The 20,883-nt window shown below is 39.6% G+C and overlaps 2 protein-coding genes across 6 annotated transcripts in view; one reads left to right on the top strand and one right to left on the bottom strand.

Moving 5' to 3' along the window:
* The window catches only part of ilf3b (interleukin enhancer binding factor 3b), a 51,382-nt gene extending 34,085 nt beyond the window's left edge, over positions 1-17,297 (top strand). For 3 of the 4 annotated variants that reach the window (XM_072564493.1, XM_072564495.1, XM_072564494.1), the window contains exons 14-21: positions 3,395-3,535; positions 3,781-3,918; positions 4,060-4,197; positions 5,664-5,826; positions 6,347-6,448; positions 14,231-14,575; positions 15,353-15,466; positions 16,214-17,297. In XM_072564493.1, the coding sequence (XP_072420594.1) occupies positions 3,395-3,535; positions 3,781-3,918; positions 4,060-4,197; positions 5,664-5,826; positions 6,347-6,448; positions 14,231-14,575; positions 15,353-15,466; positions 16,214-16,344 (1,272 nt within the window). In that variant the 3' untranslated portion in view covers positions 16,345-17,297. Of the gene's footprint in view, positions 1-3,394; positions 3,536-3,780; positions 3,919-4,059; positions 4,198-5,663; positions 5,827-6,346; positions 6,449-10,559; positions 12,521-14,230; positions 14,576-15,352; positions 15,467-16,213 lie in introns of those variants that run through there. The other variant, XM_072564496.1, reaches the window with a different exon arrangement.
* Positions 7,905-20,883, bottom strand: part of qtrt1 (queuine tRNA-ribosyltransferase 1) — a 31,397-nt gene continuing 18,418 nt past the window's right edge. Inside the window, exon 11 of one of the 2 annotated variants that reach the window (XM_072564498.1) lies at positions 7,905-10,846. The gene's annotated coding sequence lies outside the window, so the exon portion shown is untranslated. Of the gene's footprint in view, positions 20,707-20,883 lie in introns of both variants that reach the window. The other variant, XM_072564499.1, reaches the window with a different exon arrangement.

Raw genomic sequence — 20,883 nt, forward strand, 5'->3', positions numbered from 1 at the left:
GCTCACCAAGTAGTATGCCTTGATTTCCAGTGAACTACTCCTGTCAGAGTTGCACCAGCATCTCAAAAGCTATGAATGTTTGTCTCAGCTATCACCTTCCTCACTAACCAATAGATAAGCGGCAGTGCCTTTAGCTCATTCTCCTGTCAGTCATTGTTAAATATCTTCCCAACTTTGTTGGAACCTCTACCTTTTTATTATAAGTTTTCTGTGCACTTGATGCTGACTAAGCCTTGATCCCTTTCGTCCAGATAAATTTGTCTGTTCCTGTGTATTCTGCCAAGCATCAGAATGCTTCTCTGCATTAAGTTGTACTTTTCAGTTTTCAAGGGTTTCAGGTCAAGCTCATTTAAGAAATCATATGGCAGTCTGTGAAGTCAAAAATTATTTCATTTCTTGTTTCATACCAAGTAAAGGCATGTCATATTCACTACTTCAGCCATAGATTTAACTCATTGCCTACTTTTCTGAAACTGTCGTTTTAAAAATAGACAGTTCTGCACAGACTCAGAATAATCTCAAGACTCCCTAACCATGGTGAACGCTTCTTTTGAATGGATCTATTAACAACTTTAGCTTGTGGACTTGCTCCAATCTATCTCCAGCTTAGCAAAACATAGCTGCAGAAAGTATTGAATTGTGGTGGACAATTAAACAACTCATTGAAGAAAGAGCCGCCTCCACAGACATTCTCCTCTCAATGATGGGAGAACCCAGCGCACATCAGTGCAAAATGTAAGGCTGAAGCATTCACAACAATCTTAGCCAGCAGTGCTGAGTGGATGGTCCATCCTGCCCTCCTCCAGAGGTTCTCTGCATTATAGCTGCTTGATTCATGCAACATGATATAAAGACATGGTCTGAGGCGCTGGGTACTGCAAAGCCTATGGGTCCTGACAATGTTCCAGCAATAATACTGAAGACGTAAGTTCCAAAACCTGCCTCCTACCCAGTTAAACTATTCCATTACAGCTACAACACTGGGATTTGTCCAATAATCTGGAAAATTTCCTAGTTATGTCCTGTTTTCACACAGTATGCTAGATCCGACCCAGCCAATAACCACCCATCAGGTTCCTCCTAATCATCTGCTTTGAGTTTCACTGGGGCCACTCAGCTCCTGATCTCCTCACAGCCTTTGCTGAAACTTCAACAAAAGAGCTGAATTTCAAAGGTGGGGTGAGAGTGACTTCCTTTTCGCATCAAGGCCACACCTGAGCATTGTGGCATCAAGGAACCCCAGCAAAACTGGAATCGGTGGGGGGAACCTCACCACTGTTTGGAGTCATAGGTTTCGCAAAGTAAGATGGTTGCGGATGTTAGGCGGTCAGTCATCTCCCCACAGCAGTTCCTCAGGGTAGTGCCCTAGTCTAATCGTCGTTAGTTTCTTTCTTAATGACATTCCCTCCATCATAGGGTCAGAAATGGAGATGTTCGTTGATGATTGCACAATGCTCAGCACCATTCATGACTCGAATACTGAAGCAGTCCATATCCAAATATTGCAAGGTCAGGATTATATCCAGTTTTGGGCTGAAAATTGAAAATATCACATAAACACCAGGCAGTGACTACCTCCGACAACACAGAATCTATCCAGCGCTACTTGATGCATTGCCATCACTGAGTCCCACACTATCAAGTCTGGGGTTACCATTGACCAGAAACTGAACATGACTAGCCATAAGAGTACAGAAGCTAGGAAGCCTGCAGTGAATACCTCACCACCTGACTTCCCAAAGGCACAAGTCAGGAGTGTGACGGAATACTCCCACTCGTTTGGATGAGTGCAGCTCCAACAACACTCAAACTTCACACCATCCAAGATCAAGCACCATATCCACAAGCATCCATTCCCTCCAGCATCAACACTCTGTATCAGCAGTGCATACCATCTACAAGATGCACTGCAGAAATTCACGAAGGCTTCTCAGGCAGAACCTCTAAAATCATAACCTCTACCTTCTAGAAGCAGCACTAAATACATGTGAACACCACTACTTCTAAGTTCACTCCAAACCACACTCCATCCTGACTTTGAATTTCATTGCTGTTCCTTCGCTGTCATTAGGTCAGAATTCTGGAATTTTCTCCCTAATGGCATTGTGGGTTAATCTATGACATATGGGTGCAGTAGTTCGAGAAGGTAGTTCACCACCACCTTCTCAGTGGCAGCTAGGGATGGACAATAAATGCTGGCCAGCCACAGGTCCCTGACTTAAAAATTTTAAGAACCCTCTGAATTGAGTATGAATATTCCACTTTCCTATTATGTAATGGATTTGGACTTCCAAACCATTCTGGGTAGAAAATAAATGTATTGATCATCTGATTGAAACTCTCTTCAGAAGTAAGCCTTTTACTCCAAATTCCAGGGAAAAGATAGAGTCTAGAAACCTTCAGATGACAGGATGGACAACTCCTCCAGCCAGGAGAAGAAAGCCCTACCCACAGTCACTCTACTCAGGTAGTGCAAGGGAGACTAGTTCACCTCCACTTGCAAACGTTCCTCACAGACCTGGCGTCAATCTTATCTGGAAATCAGGAAATGCATTCATCCCAAATAACAGCAAGAGAAAACACAGCTAGGCCTACATCGTGTACACCTTTTTAAAAGGACTTGATCTTAACAGAACTCAAAAGCAAATCATGTTAATTTTCTAGCAATGTACTTCATTCTCTAGAATCCACCTTTGCATGTGATTGTTTATTTGTCTTTGTATGTGAGGGAGTAGGTGTTGTTTGTTGCATTGTATATTTTGGGATGTTGTATGAATAAATGTCATCTTGCAATTTCTGAATTGACAACACTCAAAAGATAAAATCTCCTTCTGAACGGGCATCCTGTTGCAGACACCTGAAGGTGGAGGCAAATGACGAAAGTCATTCTACGGATTCGCACCTCTCTGAAGAAGGGCTTATGCCCAAAACGTCAATTCTCCTGCTCCTTGGATGCTGCCTGACCTGCTGCGCTTTTCCAGCAACACGTTTTTTAGCTCTGATCTCCAGCATCTGCAGTCCTCACTTTCTCCCTGTATATGGTGATAACATTCAAAACATTTAATCTCCATATCGTTGTAGGTCAACTGCATATACAACTGAATTCAGGTCACAAAGGTCTTAGTTTTTTGAAAGGAACTTGAGGATTGCATTGAAATTATAAATTAACAACTGTGCAACTTTTATCATTTACTTTTGATAAAAAGGTTGGCTCATCACAGCTGCAATTCTTTGTCTGCCTTATGCAAGAAGAATCTGCTATAAGATTTTTTTAAAGATTTATGCTATTGTTTTGCCAGGAGTTAATTGGTGTAATGCATGCTATTTTGTTCCGTTTATGTCACTATGGTCCTTCATATTGACTTGCTCTAATTATAAACTCATTTCCTTGCAGGTTTTGCAGGATAAGGGACTTCCTACTGGAGTTGAACCTGAGAAAGTTGAAGAAACTGTGGTTAAAATAGAACCCAAGCCAATTGTTCCAGCTCCTGCAGCAGTAACCGTGAAGACAGTATCTGTGACTCCAGAGGCTGAGGTACAGTACCATGTCTGTCAACAGTTTTGACTCTGCACAGTTTTAATACAATCTTCACATAAAGTGCTGTTTTCAAGCAGTGGTAGAAATTCACTTGGGCAGTATGATTGACTAATTTTGTTAGTGATGAGTTGGCCTCTGAGTAGGAGTGATGTCTGTGAAGATAACTTTCACCTGAGCCAGAGACGATTGATACCCGAATCGTTTACTTGATTGCATATTCTGAATTTTTGTCTTCCATTCAGAGTGCACGTCAGCAAGGTCCAATTTTGACCAAACAGGGAAAAAATCCAGTTATGGAACTGAATGAAAAACGACGGGGACTGAAGTATGAATTAATTTCTGAGACTGGTGGCAGTCATGATAAACGGTTTGTTATGGAGGTAAGAGTTGACTTTGTACTGACCGTATTGCTGTTTAGAAATGTGTAAAATATTACTGACTATCTTTTAAATCTGAAATTAAATTATTTAAATAATCTTAACAAAACGTATGAATAAAGCAGAAATATTTTTATCTTCCAGGTTGAAGTTGATGGCCAGAAATTCACTGGGTCAGGCTCCAATAAGAAAGTAGCTAAAGCACATGCTGCATTGGCAGCTCTGGAGAAACTGTTCCCCCACCAACCTCCTGTAGAAGTAAAGAAAAAAAGGATTGTTCAGGTAAGTCATTGACACCACTGGGATGAGGAAAGGGCTTGCATTCTAGTTTTAGCCTCACCATGAGATAGAATGTGGTCTGCACCAATGTAAACACATTATATCCATTGTACGTTTTTGCTCCTGTGTTGTGGTAATGGTTTTGTTGTTGACCTGAGCTTGGATTACTCAACTAAGGCATCTGCATTGATGGCACTAAGCCCTGTTCTTACCTATTGCCCTATGTTTGCTTTCGCAATGAATTGCTGCATCATGGTCCAATGTCAAAAATCAGGACAACTTTTGTTTTCTTCCAAGCTAAACCTATGAATTAGAGTTCTGGTAAAATCACTAGGCTGTGCTCAACTCAGTCAGTCAGACATTTTCAAGACGGCAACCTGTAAGTAGTGAAGTGCCACAGTGACCAATGCTGAGCTATGATTTACAATGTGTGTTAATGTTTTGGATGACTGTACATTCACTTCTATCAACAAGTTTGTAGGTGACAAAAGTAGGTGGATGGGTAAGCAGTGAGGATGACAGTCTGCAGAGGTATAAACATGGACTCACAAATGGGCAGAAACTTGGTGGGTGAAATAAAGTGATATAATGCTTTTTGATAGGAAGAATAGAGGTACTGAATGTTATTTCAGAGAATCAGCAGAGAAAGGGGCCATTGAGCCCATTTTGTCTACACTAGCTCATTAAATGAGTCCCAATCTATTGCTGTTTGCTGACACTCTTGAACACTATTTTTGTCCAGTGTCCTCATGAATGTCTCAATTAAACCTGCTTCCACCATGCTTAGAGGCAGTGTATTCAAATTTTAGGTGAAGACTGCAGAAAACTACAGCATAGAGATATTTAGAAGGCCTCATGCATAAATCACAAAAAGTTTGCATTTAAGTTCAGCAAGTAATAAGGAAAGCAAATAAAATGTTGGCCTTTATTTCACAGGAAATGAAATTTAAAATAGGAAAGCTTAAAAAAAGTACTCTCAAACAAAAGTTTCATCACAAGAAGTATTAGAAGAGAGCAGTTCAGAATACAGTTGCTGCTTATTCGAAGATAATAGCCAATATGGACTTACTGAGCAAAGTGACCTGTTTGTATTAGGGTTTAATGTGTATTTATCTGAAATGCTTTAAGATTGTCTATATTCTGTTTTGGGTTACGTCTGTTACGTGGAGGAAACCATATCTGTGTTCCGTTAACCTTTCAAGACGTGTCTTAAACCGTGCATCAAAATAAAATCAGATTGGGCACAGTGATTTTTGAGTAGTGTGCACTGTAACTGAAATCTTGAGTGCAGATATTTAGGACAGTTGTTGTATAATATGGAATTACATGACCTGATCTAAACCGATCCAATCATTCTCATGTTTCTATAAGTCTAGTGTCAGGAAGATTAAAACATGTTGGCTATAAAACTCAAAGAAATAAATGTTTTACAGTTCAAAATCAAAGTAAACATGTCTGTCTCCAAACAGCCACAGCAACACAACATGGGATTTAGCGGTGGTATGGGAATGGGAGTCCTCCCTACTGGTCCTCCTTCAGGTCCTCCTGTCCAGAGAGGTAGAGGCAGAGGACGTGGAAGAGCTGGCAGAGGTGGTTTCCAAGCATCCAACAATTCTGGCTACTTGTCTTCTGGTAAGAGTTTTTGACTGACCCTTTTGTTTTCATTAAATTGGAGAATACAGTGAACCTTCTGCATCCAAACATCCTGCAATACACCCTGGGACAGTGATCCACAACATTTTCAGTAATAGCAACATTTCCTTACTATTCACTGAATTCTGTCAACGTAACCTCTGAACGTGGCCTGAGGAAGTCATGACATTTTTTTCTTGCATCAGCTATTTTGTGGTTTTCTTTAAGTGATTATGTTAATGCCAACTAGAAGCCAGAACAAACCAACCTCTATCCTGTTAATCTGATATTAAAATTAATAGAGACAATTACTTCATTCATCCTTCCTTCCAATTTTGGTTTCATGCTGTCTATTGAAAAGTATGTGAAATTGACAGTGTAGACCTTTCATCTGTGTTTCAGGTTTTTGATCTTTTATGCTCTGACCTTTTGAGTGCAGTTTACTTGAGAGGAATCATTGCCTAGGCTGTAATCTATGTGTTAGCTCCACATGACATGTACTTTTTGTTTCTCTTTCCAGGTACTGGTTATGGAGGAGGAAGCTATGGATATGGTGGTAGTGGTGGAGGAGGGAGTGGTGCTAGCTATGGTTATGGATCCTCTAACTCTTCTGGTGGATATGGTAAGATTTCATTTTAAAATGTATGTAACTGACAACTTTATAAGACCGTATACTTCATGTTATCGTCCAGCAAGAGGCTGAGGGTAGTTTTTACATTACCATTGGGAGTTCTGTATAAAAAGAAAAGGGTGAAACTGCATGTCAGTCAACTATCTGCATTCTGGCAACACACTGCAATTATGACTTGTCTCAATGCAAGAGGAAAGTGATAAAGATTGACATTTGAGTTCTTTATGTAATGAGTGAAACCGTTTTTTTGAATAAGAGCATATAGTCCCCAAAACAAGTTAGAAGTGCTGTTACCTCCTATCATGGTCAATGGCCTAATGATCAGGCTTTTGGCTCTGAGGGACTGGTAAATAGTACTTCAGATTGTAATAAAACAGATTGCTGGTTTAGAGGGAAATTGAGATGCAAGGACTGTAGTATAGTATTATTGGCAGGATTTTAATTGTTCAGATATTGAATGTTAGAGAGTAAGGAATTCGGGAAAACATCTTGAATTATGTTCAAGATAAAACTAGAAAAGAGCATTGCTGGATCTGGTGCTCAAGATTGAAATATCTGGGGTAACACTTGAGTAACACTGGTTTTTATAGTATGAGGGTGACCTTATAGAGGTTTATAAAATGAAGGGGCACAGATAGGGTGCATAAACATGGTCTTTTCCCTGGAGTAGCGGAGTCCAGAATTAGAGGACATAGGTTTATGGTGCGAGAGCAAAGATTTAAAAGAGACGTAAGGGGCAACACAAAGTGGCGCTTGTATGGAATGAGCTGCCAGAGGAAGTGGTGGAGGCTGGTACAGTTACAACATTTTAAAAGGCGTCTGAGTGGATATATGAATAGGAAGGGTTTAGAGGGATATGGACCAAGTGCTGACTAATAGGGCTAGATTAATTTAGAATATCTGGTTGGCCTGGGTGAGTTTCCATGCTGTACATCTGTGACTAAATTTAATTAGTAATGGAGAAGAACAAGGTAGTACTCTAATTTTCAAGAGGGCTTGATTAAGTGGTCAAGGGTACTTTGGTCAGGATAAAATGGAACTAGACATTACATAATTGAGGAAGATATGCTACAAGTACGAGTTATGAATACTCCAAAAAGAGGAAAATACAGGACCATTCCAGGACATGGTGGTTTATTGGGGAGGTATAAAAAGTATCAAAAGACAACAAAAAATAGGATTTGTGATTTCCAGTGAATCCTACAAGTCAGGTCCAGACAAGAAACAATGAACTGATAGAACAAGTGAAGCAGAATATCCAGTGTTTACAGAAAAAGGGAATGCTGGCAACATGTTGGTGGTAGGGAGGGAGTAGGGGATAACTGCCAGAAAATTGGATAGCAGCAAATGTAATATGCTTGTTTAAGGAAAGCTATATGGAGAGTTTCAGCAAATACAGGTCAGATAGTTTAACATGACTGATTAAAAACCATTATCAAGACCAAACTTGATACGATACTCATTTTAGTTTATTAACTACTGTTTGATGTATATTAATAGTCTGGAGTACAAAGTCAATTCAGAATTTGCTGAAATGTCACATTTGGAGAAGTGGCAAGCAGTGAGGATGATGCAACTCTAACCAGGCATAGGCTGGTAGAATAGACGGACACGTGACAGCTGGAATACAAAGGAGTGAGATTTGGAAGAAAGGGCAGGGGGAGGCAAAAAGAATGAAGGAACCGACTTGACTGAGAGTTCATGTGAATTGGCTTCTTAAGAAGAAGGCATGTTGACAAAGAAGTTAATAACAAATCATAAACTCCGTGTATTATGCACAAAGTGAGCAATTACGCTGAAGCTTTATAAAACTCTAGGTGAAAGTGAGGACTCCAAATGCTGGAGATTAGAGTCGAGAGTGTGGTACTGGCAACGCACAGCAGGTCAGGCAGCAACTGAGGAGCAGGAGGTTCCTGCTCCTGATGAAGGGCTTTTGGCCAAAATGTCCACTCTCCTGCTCCTCAGGTGCTGCCTGACCTGCTGTGCTTTTCCAGCACCACACTCTTGACTTTATAAACGTCCTTTGGATGCCCATTCCAGAAATCGCGCAGAAGAAGGATGCAAGGATCTTTGAGAGGCTGCAGAGGAGATACCAGGATGGTTTCCGGAATCCAGGATTTCAAGTTGAAGAGGCTGGTGTTGTTCTTGGAGATTGAACGGAAACTTGTTTTTGGTGTTCACGATTATGACAGGTTTAGATCAGTACTATCGTTAGATGATCATATGAGGACTTGGAGGCACATCTTGAGGGATATGAGGAAAAATAATTGATAGTTATTTGCAATTTGAAACTCATTGCCTTGTGGAAATGAAGACAATCAATGATTTAGAAAGGAGACAGGATGGACAATTGAAGGAAATAAATTTGCAGGACTATGGAAATAAAACTGGGTAACAGAACTGACAATTTCAGAGAATTAGTTTGGACTTGAGGCGGTACGGTGGCTCAGTGGTTAGCACTGCTGCCTAAGCGCCAGGGACCTGAGTTCAATTCCAGGTCTCGGTTGACTGTGTGGAGTTTGCACATTCTCCCCGTGTCTGTGGGTTTCCTCTGGGTGCACCGGTTTCTTCCCAAATTCCAAAGATGTGCAGGTCAGGTGAATTGGCCGTGCTGAATTGCTCAGTGTTAAGTGGGGACTTTTGCCTGAATCGTCAATCTTACTGTTCCTCGGATGCTGCCTGAACTGCTGTGCTCTTCCAGCACCACTAATCCAGAACATAGTGCATTAGTCCGGGGGAAAATATAGGCTAGGGGAATGGGTCTGTGTGGACTTGTTAGGTCAAAGGGCCTGTTTCCATACTGTAGGGGATCTAATTAATCTAAATGGCCTTTTTTTTAGTTCTCAAGTTATCCACCTTAAAAGCTACAAACAAAAGTATGGGAAAAAAGTCTTGTTACTACATTATAATACGTTGGTCAGGCTCCAGATGGAATTCTGGGTGCAGTTCTGGTTGCCACACGATTGGAAGAACGTGATTGCACTGAAAAGGGTGCCGAGGAGATTCATCTGGGAGAGAAAATCTCAGTTATGAGGAGAGACCAATAGGCTGGGTTTGTTTTTCTTGCAGCAGAGGAGGCTGATGAGTCAGATTGAGCTATACAAAGTTGAAAGACAAGAGTTTTTTAGTTCCCATATCTTTTCCCATGTAGATATGTCTAAAGACCAGAGGGCATAAGTTTAAGGTGAGGAGCAAGTAGTTTAGAGCAGGTCTATGTGTTAAAATATTTTCTCCTAGATGGTGTTAGAAATCTGGAATGTGCTGCCTGAGGGGAAAGTGGATGGAGGTACTCTCTCAATGTTTAGAAGCATCTGGACAATACTGAAAATGCGAGGGCACAATAGGCTACAGACCAAGTACAGGTAAATTGGATTAATATAATTTGCTGTTTGTTGATTAGCATAGTCATGGTAGGCCACAGAGCCTGTTTCTATACTGTATGACTGAAACTGGAGGAATAAATTAGATTTCAATTTTGTTTGGTCCTCTGACCTTTTTGCTGCAGTGGTTGATCTTCTGAGGAACTGCTGGAAAATGAAATTGAAGTTTCAGCGAGTTTCTTGTTTATCTCCATAGTTTATGGGTAAATGCCATACAGACTGGTTAGGTCCAGTGTCTATATGTTGTAATATCCATTACCCATCTGGGACTTCATGTAGGTTGGCCTCTGATTAACATCAGTCTTCATATTGGGGAAAGGGCAATAATATAGTTAAGCTCAGAAAAAACATTCGGACAAAACTAAGCGCAAGCTGAAGTGTAGTCAGTGACTCCATTTGTGTCCTAGTCATATACACTTAAGTCAACCTCAAGGCTGGTTGGTAGTGCCAGAGCGCACTTCCTGGGTGCAGCTTTGAGGGTTACAGTTTGTACTTGATGTTTTGCTGAATTATAGTTTGAATATTTTATATTTCTCTGCTTTGTAAGCCACAAGAAGCAAACATTTATCAACAAACTGAAATCTGCAAACAAAGAAGCAGCTTGCCTGAGAAAAAGCCACTTGCACGAGGTGACGGGAGCAGAGAAATCTAAAAAAAAATTGGCATTCTACCTTTTTACCAAGCACGCCTAATTTTTTTTTTTCCTCTGCTCTGTCTCCCAGCTGCAGGTGACTTTTTCAAAGACAGCTTCCAAGATTTTCCCTCTGGCTAGAGGGTGAAAATTCATACAAAAACCTGTCCCTCCCACTTTGGTCTAACTCATTTGAACTGTTGACGCCCAAAGTCTGCAGGCACGTTCTGGACTGTGTTGCTTCATCTGGACTCTGACATTTTGTGCCCACTGGTTTTTGACTTCGAATTCTGGCATCCATCAGACAAGTGTCTTATCTGCAGCATTTCTAACCTTTTGACGAGATTTGGGGAGGAGACTTCTACAAGACCACAGCATCTGAAAAGCAATAAATGTGTTATAAACAATGGAAAAGTACAAGGATTTTGTTTTCCAAAGAAGCAATTATGGTTCCCCGTTTTTAAAAAAAACTCATCAGGACAGTTCTCTATTGGAACTTCCACATACTGGCGGTGTTTAGAGGCAGGACTTGGTCAGATCTTTAAAAGGCCCAAATAATTTAAACCTGGAATAATAATGTTTCAACATGTTTGAATTTAATGTTTAATGTTGCAGCTATTTATGGGTTCACATCTTATGCTATAATGCAATTGATACCAGTGGGAAGCATTTTTGGATGGTGTTGTAGATAAGACATTTAAACTGTCGGTCAAATGCTTCAAAGTCTACATGTTGAAGATGTGCACTTGAAATCGCAGCCAGACAAGATAACCCTTTGTAGATTTATCCGTCAGTGTTTTGTTGTTAGCTTAATTTGGCATCTACTTTTAAGTTCTAAAAACTACTGAACTGGAATTGAACGTCCAAATATCATTTTGCTGCTTAAAAAGCCCATGGCTTCCCTGTCATCATACCAGAAACATCTGGCATGGGGAGCTGAATTCTCTTTTTTGTGTCAAAGTGGGTTTCGCATTTTTTGGTGCCCTATAAGCTTTTTTTCGCCCTTTTTATAACTGTCTACAAGCCTTTGCCCATGAATCTGTTTGTGTGAACATAAGTGGAGAGGATTCAGTCTGTTCAGACGTGGAAGTGTTCTATTGACGATTTTTGTGACATGAGTTTAGGGCAACGTTCTTTGTGCAAAAAAGGCCTTTTTGTTGAACGAGTCTTCGCTTCATAACTAAATCTCATCATCCTCTATTCCTATAGTTCTCAAATCCTTCTTTATTCAGAAATTTGCTTCATTATTGATAATGTTTACTGAAGTTTTGGTGGTTTTTAAGTTGCTGTATTTCCTGTAGATAAGAAGAAATTGCACCTGACTTCCTTTGAGCTATTCAACTGATTATGGTTTGTCCCCTAGTTCTGAGCCATGACTGTTCCACATTATGCCTAAATAAGTTAGTTCAGTTTATAGTGAGCTGGATGTGCAAATATGGTTCTGGATGGAATTGGTAGTCTCATCTGGGTTGCTAGGTTTCAAACAAAAATATAACCGCAGTATCTGTTGAGATTTTCTTAAAGCAATTCGCTTTTGACAGTTTCAGTGTTTTTCAACAACACTCATTATCTGTTCAGACAGTGTCGTTCAATGCTAACCACCTTCGTTGCAGCAAGTAACACTGGGTCTCGTATATGCTGCATTGTATTGAGTTATTTGAATAAGTGGAATATTCTTCCAAGTTTTAATTTTTGAAATTAGGCACAGCATTTTAGGACAGACTCTATGGTGTCATTCAGATTGATGGTTTATTGGTGATATCTGGCTCTGCTCTTGCTGGTCTTTATTTTAGTTGGTTTTGGTTGTATATCAGTGACATATTGATCCTGTACCATCAAATAATACAGATTTTAAGTGAAGCAATCAGGTTGCACTTCTGGGATTTTATGTATGACCTATTTTACTGTGCCTCCCAATCAGTTAACATTTTAATGCTTTTTTTTTGTGTTGTAACTTTTTTCTACAAGAGAACAAATGTATAGCATCCTGAGCAGGACCGATGTCGAATTGTTTATTCAAGTTCAATAAAAGTTTTGATGGAATAAAACAGAGCTATGAGTGACAATGGCTTCAGTCTCTGGAATGAGGTGGCACTATGGTAGTGGCATTTTTCTTTCTGCCTCACTTGTTTGACTAAATGCATTGTGTTGACAAATTATACCTGGGATTTTCTACAAAGTATAATGGTTACCCACTCTGAATTATTGTACAGTACTTCCTTGTTCAAAGTTATAGCTGCATTCCTCAAGTGTCAACTTTAAGTGAAAGACATTAGCCATAATGAGAAAATCTGATTTGCTAATGTAAAATCTGTAGGACATCTCCTGGCAATTGAAATACCGTATATTGCTAAATTCCTATATTTGTAAATGAAATATTTTCGAATTCAATTTAACTTGAACTTATCAAATAAATGTGCTTCTGCTTCTGGGATTCTGCCCACCTACTCCTGTGGGCCCATGACTTTGCTAATGTTCTGTACTGTCTGGGAATTTGTAACAGGTGAATGGGTCTGTTCACCAATACCGTATATAGAAACTTAACTCCAAAGAGCATTTCCTGTGGTAGAAGGGGAAAGGATTGTCTGGGTTAATGTAAGTATCATGACAACCGAAGTGTATTATATTCTGGCTCATTGAGGGAATAAGGAAATTGCAGCCTTTGTTTTCAATAATTGCTGATTTTGTATTCCTCAATGAAATTCAGGCATGTTCTGGTACTGTACCTCATTGGCCAAATTGTGGGCTGTAATCACTCCACTTGTGGTGGGAATGCCAATGGATTCTATCGTCCTTTGCTTGGAACGCCACCTGAAAACATGGAGTTAATTTCACCTTATGGTGCTGGTCCTCCTGAAGGGTTGAATAGCTCTGTCAGGCTATGGTTGTGGTCAGCTCGAGTTCATCATGGAAACGGGGTCAAATTGCAATCTGACTTATGAAATGCAATAAGAATTAGGAATGAACCTATTGGTCAACTTGAACTTCACTTTTGTGATATGTAATCAGAAAATACAGTCTGTCGCTGGTACTTTTTATGTTGATTTGATATTATGCTCCATAACTGTTGTCTTTCATGTGTCTAACTTGAAGTTTGTTATGAACAGTTTCTAGCTTGCCTTTTATTATAAACTGACCTAAAGCGTTTGCAAGCATAATTCTGTCTACTGTAACGGTCAGTAAGAGTAACTCCCAGAAGAATTTAATTTTTAATGTAATTTACGCCATACCACAAATCCTTAAAAAAAAATTTTTTCTCTTAGTCTCCATTGTTGCACCCAATTGGCTATTAATGAGAGAGTCCGGTGTAAATGGTGAGCTCTGTGACCATTGAAGCTTACCCTTCGCTTGTTGCTTCATGTCCAACATTACTGTGAGTTTCATTCACAAAAAAGTGATTAATCAAAACACAAGTTGAGAATCCACTGTAAAGGAGGCTTGTTGTATTATCATAAAGCAGTGTCAGAACCAAATGTTGCAGCTTTTATTACTGGTTTGCATCCAGTAGAGCATCTAAGCCCATCTGCACTAACCATCGTGCTACTGCTTGAAATTATCAACACACTGCAAATTGGGGATGAAACTGGGGTCTTTTGGGCTGACACTCCACATCACAGCAAGCAGGCATGAGGCAATTCCTTTGTGGCTCTTTAGATGATCTGTGCACATGCATTGAGGATCAAATTTGAGCAAGCTTGGCCTCCAGAGGAATTCAGGTAAAGTGACTAGAAATTGTTAAATATTTCTTGCTTCGCTCCACAGGTAATTACTACAACAGTGGTGGCTACTCCAGTTCAGGTGCTTCAGGGGGCTACTCCTACAGTCAAAATGATGGTTACACTCCTCCACCACCAAAGAAGCCAATCAAGCCACAACCTCCCTTGCAAAAACCATCATATGTTGGGGGGGGTGGTGGTGGTAGCTACCAGTCACAGCAATCCTCATACAGCCAGAACCAATACAGTAGCTACAGCCAACCCCCACTTGCAGCCCCAACGAAACAGAAAGTCTACAACAGCCAAAACTATTCCTATTCCAGCTCCTCATATAGTGGTTCCTACTCCGGGCAGAACGTTGGCAGTAACATGGAATACGAACGCAAAGGTGGTATGTATTTTTTAAATCTTTTGAGTACCTTTGCATGAATCAATCCATGTCAAGAGACTTTCATACAGGATTCATTTAGTGGCATAAACTTTCTTTTGAGAAATAGAAGCAAAGGGCCTGATCTTGTAACCAGGTCTGCCTGCAGTGGTCTTATTCTATAATTATGGCTCTATGAATGTCCCATGCTCCCAAAAATAACAAAGGAGATGGCAGGTCAGAACATAATGTTACCGCATTTGGGTAAAAAGGGACTGTAAAGCTGGGGCCCTCTGAAAGATCAGATTTGACACCTCGGTGGTGAATCTTGGTTTCAAAGCAGCAAGGAAGGATGTGGATTTGGAAATGGATATCTGCAATTGAAGGATGAAAATCAGTTGCACATTTGATAGCTATAAAGTCTGCTCCCCATTTTCTGAAAGTATACTTGATAGAGGCACACATGGAATCTGTAGACCATAATAAGACAAAGAAATGTGGATGCTGGAGATCTGAACAAAAATAGAAATTGCTGGCAATCTCTGTTTCAGAACTCTATAGACCGTTGTCTAAGGGGGTGCTGCAGTTAAACTTTGATCCCTCTGAGATTCAGAGTAACTGACACATGAAGTGCAGGGCATATAACCAAATTTGTGGAGATAGTGACTTGGTTTTTTTAACTTGATCTTATTTAAGTTTTGCTTAAGGGCCCTCGTAAGAGATCAGAGAATATGGAGAAGAGAATGTCTTCATGCTAACTAGTCATGGAATTGGTTTCTCAATATGTTCTTTTGTTTGTAGGATATAGTAGTTCATCATATGGTTCAGGTGGGAGTAGTTCCTACTCTTCCAACACATCGGGAGGTTACGGAGGAGGTGGAAGTGGAAGTGGAGGTGCTAGTGGCTCATATTCTGGTAAGCTGTAATGAAAGTGTCTTAAATATGATCAGCTGATGTGATCTTACTAATTGATTACAGACTGGTATCTTGCTCCAATAAACCAGGTAACTGGGAGCAAGAGACAACCAGAAGACAAAAGGAACAAATAGAATGCTTGATTCCAAACGCTTGTACAATCTCAGGAAAGAACACTTATTTTAATTTGTATTTTTAAACTAAGATGGGAAATTGGGTACTGGAGAAGAGCCGTTTCAGAGGTGATAAATGTTACTGATTTCCTGTCCCTTATCCTATCATTTGTCTTGTACTATTTTCCCGTCTTAGCATCTTGAGAACCTTGCTTTGATAAGTGCACCTCTGCCAATCCTATTCATGTGTAGCTTTATGTTTATGAGCAGAATGTCAACCCGGGGAAAATTGGATAGATTTAGGAGCCAACATTTTGGAGTTGGCACAATTTCATCTCCTTCTGCATTCCTCCCTTTTCCTTGTACATTGTGCATTCTTGCTCCTCAGCCAGTGGTAGCAAGCTGCATTGAGAAGGGATTGACTGAAGTCTAGCACCAGGCCATTTATATAAGTCTAAGGCACTTGAACATTGGAGGAGTTGGTGCCAACAACTTATTGGAAGCTGTGTAGCAGCTGGATTTGTTTTATATGTCCTTTTTAGTCTTGCTTGCAGGCATTAGTTCAAACACATGCTTTTACCATGGGACATGTATGTACCAGTCCAACACTGCAAATATTGTTAATTGCTCACAGGGTACCCGTCCCAGAGTGGCTACAACACACCATCATCTGTAGGATATGGATCAAGTCAGTCGTCCTATTCAAGCCCGAGTGGGGGCTATGGCAGAGGAGACCACAGCATGAACACCTACCAGTACAGATAAACTGGATCAGAAGACCGTATATCCACTTCTGTTTTTTTTTCTTAACTGCTGTATCTATTTTTCTTAAATACTGCGGACAAACTTTAAAAAAAAAATCTTGTGTGACCACTTTCCACTAGCACTGCATACTCTTTAAGGTGGAGTTCAATGCCATTCCTGTAGTAAATAGTGCTGTGGTGTGTGATGCTTCAGTGTGACATTCAGGTTCCAGATCTGGAATCCTAATACCACTCACTAAGAGGCATGTGTTGCCTTCTAGCCAGAATAATCTGGCAGTTTTTGATATGGCAGAGAGCCCAGTTGGATAATTCTGCAGTAATAATTGTATAAATTGTTAAATTATTGTGTTGTGCCTCCAAGGGAGTGGGCAGAGCCCTTGATAGTCAGTAGTGTTCTCACAAACTGACCAAATAAGAGTCCTGACTGGGTAAGGTGGTAACTGTACTGGGAAAATAACAACAGAGCAACTTAGTGTTGGCTTGTAATGGTATTTTGTTCCTCCCCTTCTCCCATCCATTTGACCATTTTGGCTGCTAGTGCTCTAGGCACTACTTTAGTGACATTTCTTATTAATCAGGCAGGGAGATTCTAATCCCTGATTTTGACACGTGCAACTTTTTTTTATTTTAAAAACATTGTGTGCCGAAATCAACATGTAACACATTTTGGTTCCTGCAGTCCACTTTGTAATGGTCATTTTTGCCTGGTAGTTGTGAATGCAGTACTCTCACCCTATCTGTAATGTATAATCTCTTAAATGGTTTTCTTGCAGAGTTGTCTAGAAGTGAAGCTTTGTTCTAAAGTGCATTTCTGCTTTTTTTTTAAATTTAGTTTATATAATTGTGTGAATTATTTTAAGATACCATGTTTTGTACTTTGTTTTCTGTATTAGTTAAACAGTATTGCAGTTGACCTTCCTCTCAAAGTGGTTGAATAAAATGTTTATAAAGTAATGTCATAATTTATTGCATAATCTTTGACATGATCTTATGTCTTGGTGTGCACGTTTTTCCAAGAGTTTTTCACCTTTCATTCCAAGGTGACTGTGTGCAAGGAAGGAAGTTCATCTGGATATAGAACAGTTTTCAGTCTTTGACAGGAGCAGTAATGATAAAGCCAAATTTACTGTTTGATCCCTCCTGGAAATGCCTCAAAATCGCTGCAGATGATATTCCTATGACCTAGCAATTGGCAATCTGTGGTAGAGATCACTAAGATAGGAGGTACCTTGGCACATTTTCATTAAATGGTGGGTGAGCTATCCATTGCAGCACAGTAATCTCCTTGACTTTTAGGTTCATTTTCTCATCTATAAAAGCAATTCTGTCAAATATTCTAATGGGATTATTTCTATCTCTGGAACAGACAAATTGTTTACCTTTTGTTTTATACATTCATGGCATACACTTAAGATTGTGGTGTGCTGCCTCCTGTAATCACTGAAGTCCACGTTCTGTAAGTATGCTGTTAGAAATAGAGAATGGCTTGGAGGAGGCTTGTAGGTGGTGGTGGTGGTGGTGTTCCTGGTCCCAATATATGCTGCCATTGTTCTTTATAGGTGATAATAGTCAAGGGTGTGAAAGATTATGGCTGAGGAGCTTTAATGAATTTCTAGAGTGCATCTTATAGGTGGTATTTACTGTTGCAACTGAGCATTGGTGATGGAGGGAGTGCATACTTGTGGCTGTGGCGCTAATTGAGCAGGCTTCTCTGTCCTGGATGATGTTAAGCTTCTTAGGCGCAGGTGCACTTATCCATGTAAGTGGGGAATATTTCATCACACACCTGACTTGTAAATGGTGAGTGGGCTGGCGAGAGTCAAGTAAGTCACTCACTGCAGATTCCCCAGGTTCTGACCAGTTCTTGTAATCATAGTATTTATAGTTTAGTCTACTTCAGTTTCTTGTCAATGGCAACCTCCAGGATGTTGATATGGAGGATGCAATGATGGTAACGCCATTGAATATCATGGGGATATGCTTAGATTCTTTGTCTAGTTGGAGATAGTCATCGCTTATACTTTATGGGCTTAATTCACAAAAGAATAAGATAATAACTTAAACAGGGATTTTTTGGTAAGCAGTATATTTAATGATGGGTTGGAATAAAGAATTACATAAGTCTATATGGGAGTTTTGGGTTCATACAAGTAGGCTTCTTAATTTTATTGCTGATATTGTATCTGTTCTAATTCACTGTATTTCTGATATAGGTGCCTTTGATCTCCATGTTGATTAGATTAACCCAATTTGAAAGGATAGCTACGACATCAAATTCATTGTGCATTAGAGGTAGTTTCCTCGAGCAATATGGGCAGCCTCTGGGTTACATTCTGGACTCCATTAGCAAGTCAATTTATACACGACAGAATACAATACAGGAAAACATAAAGCAGCTGTTCATAAATACAGAAAATTCCTGGATGTCATGTCTTTAAAATTACACCCCGTAAGTACAAGTATTCATAAGTCCGATGTTTGTAAATCAGGGGATCCTCTGACAGGCAGCTGGCTATCCTGGATTTGGTAATGAAATAATGAGGCAGATTTAATAAACGACCTCAATTACGATCCCCTAGGAAATAATCACCGTATCAGAATAGAAGGTAATTTTCAGTTTGAGAGTGAGTTTAACTTTAAATATGGGGAAATAAAACTGAAATGAAGTTGGAGTTTTGTGAACTAGGTAGCAGGAGTGATAGATGTGTAGGTAGGTAATTCATGACTGTCAGCAAAAAAGAATCTTCTTAAGGAAGAAAGATTCTATGAGCTGCATAAACCAAACATGATTCACCAAGAGTACCAACTTGATAAAAAAACATGTAAAGCAAAAGTCAGTGATAGTCCCAAGGACTGGGATAAATTCAGATTCCAGCCAGAGGATTAAAAACAAACTAGCACAGAATATAAAACTGACAATAACCACTTCTTTAAAAATATTTTTAAGAGGTCAGAGAGTGAACATTCTATAATACTAAAGAATATTGGAGAGGAATTAAGTGCTCTCACCTGAGAAGTAGTATTATACAAATTAATGGCGCAGTTAAGACCCCCTGGCCCTGATAGGAACCGAGCAACGTAAGCTAAAAGAGTTGCTATAGAAATGGTTGTAGTTTTCCAAAGATCCTTGGCTTCTGGAAAAGTACCAGAAGATTTGGAAACTGCCAATCTGACACCCTGATTCAAAAGGACAGGGGGAAAAAAGTAAGGGAGTAACTATAGGCCAATTACCCTAATTTCTAATATTTGAAAAGTATTGGAATCACTGAGGTGATAGGAAAACATTTGGAAAATTGTTATCTCATCAAAGTGTCACCATAGCTTCATGAAAGGGAAACACTGTCTGACTTATTTGAGGACATTGCAACCACAAGGGAGCCAATAGTTATTTTGACAAAGCCTTTTGTGAGATACCAACTCATAAAAGCCCATATTGTTGGAGATAATGCATTGGCATGGATAGAAAATTGGCTAATGAGCAAGAAATGGTAAGGAGGGATAAGGGGTTATTTTTCAGATTGATGACCTGAAGTGGCATTCCACAGTGCTGAGATTGCAACTGTTTACAATATATGACTTGGAGGAAGAAAGCAAATTTACATTAACCAAATTTACAGATGACACAATTGGTAGAAAGGCATGATCTGAGAGGAATATGAACAGTCCACAGATATATTAATAAACAGTTTTGGTTCCCTTATTTAAGGAAAGCTTTATTTCATTGGAAGCGGTTCAAAGAAGATTCACCAGGATGATCCTAGTATGGAGGAACTGTCTTATCAGCAAAGGTGAAACAGCTTTGGACTCTACTCATTTGGAGTTTAGGAACAATGCAAGGTGATTACATTGAAATGTATCAGATTCTTAAGAAGCTTGATAGGATAAATGTTGAGAAGGACAATATAATGAGTTCCTGTATTCAAGCTAAAACTTAGTAATATTGCAATATGAATTGCCAAGGAAAGGCTCCCTACCTTTTGACTTGACCCCAGGACACCTCCGTGAAGACTGAGGGCTGTTTGAGTGAGGAGAAGGGATAGCACGAAGCCTCTCACTCCCCCACCCATCAATTGCGTTCAAGCAAATTTGCATTAATGAAATGCACATTATCACAGAACCTGAACAAAGAAGCCTTTTTAACAGATTGTTTAAATCTTTGTTGAGGTTTATACTTAACGTTCTGTTAGCTTGTATGTTAATCTTTTTTAAACAATATAAGTGTCTGTCTATCAAAGATTACATATTTAAACATAAAATAGCTTAACTTGACTTGGCTCACTTAGGCAAGTATAAGATGAAACTCATCTTCAGGTGGTCAGTAAAACTAAGAACTGTAGATGCTGGAGATCTAAAGAAACAGCATCTGTGGGAAGAAATCAGAGTTAAGAGTCCAATGACTTCATCAGAATACTTAAGGTGGTCAAGTTCAGCTGAAAATTTATTACCCTGCCCTCTTTGAACATACTTTCTCTGACAATCTCATCTAATATAGTTTGTATTTAAATGTGAATTAATTTCTTGTTTTTAATTGATGGAAATA

This window comes from Chiloscyllium punctatum, chromosome 46, assembly GCF_047496795.1.
Source record: "Chiloscyllium punctatum isolate Juve2018m chromosome 46, sChiPun1.3, whole genome shotgun sequence".
Taxonomy (NCBI): Eukaryota; Metazoa; Chordata; class Chondrichthyes; order Orectolobiformes; family Hemiscylliidae; genus Chiloscyllium; species Chiloscyllium punctatum.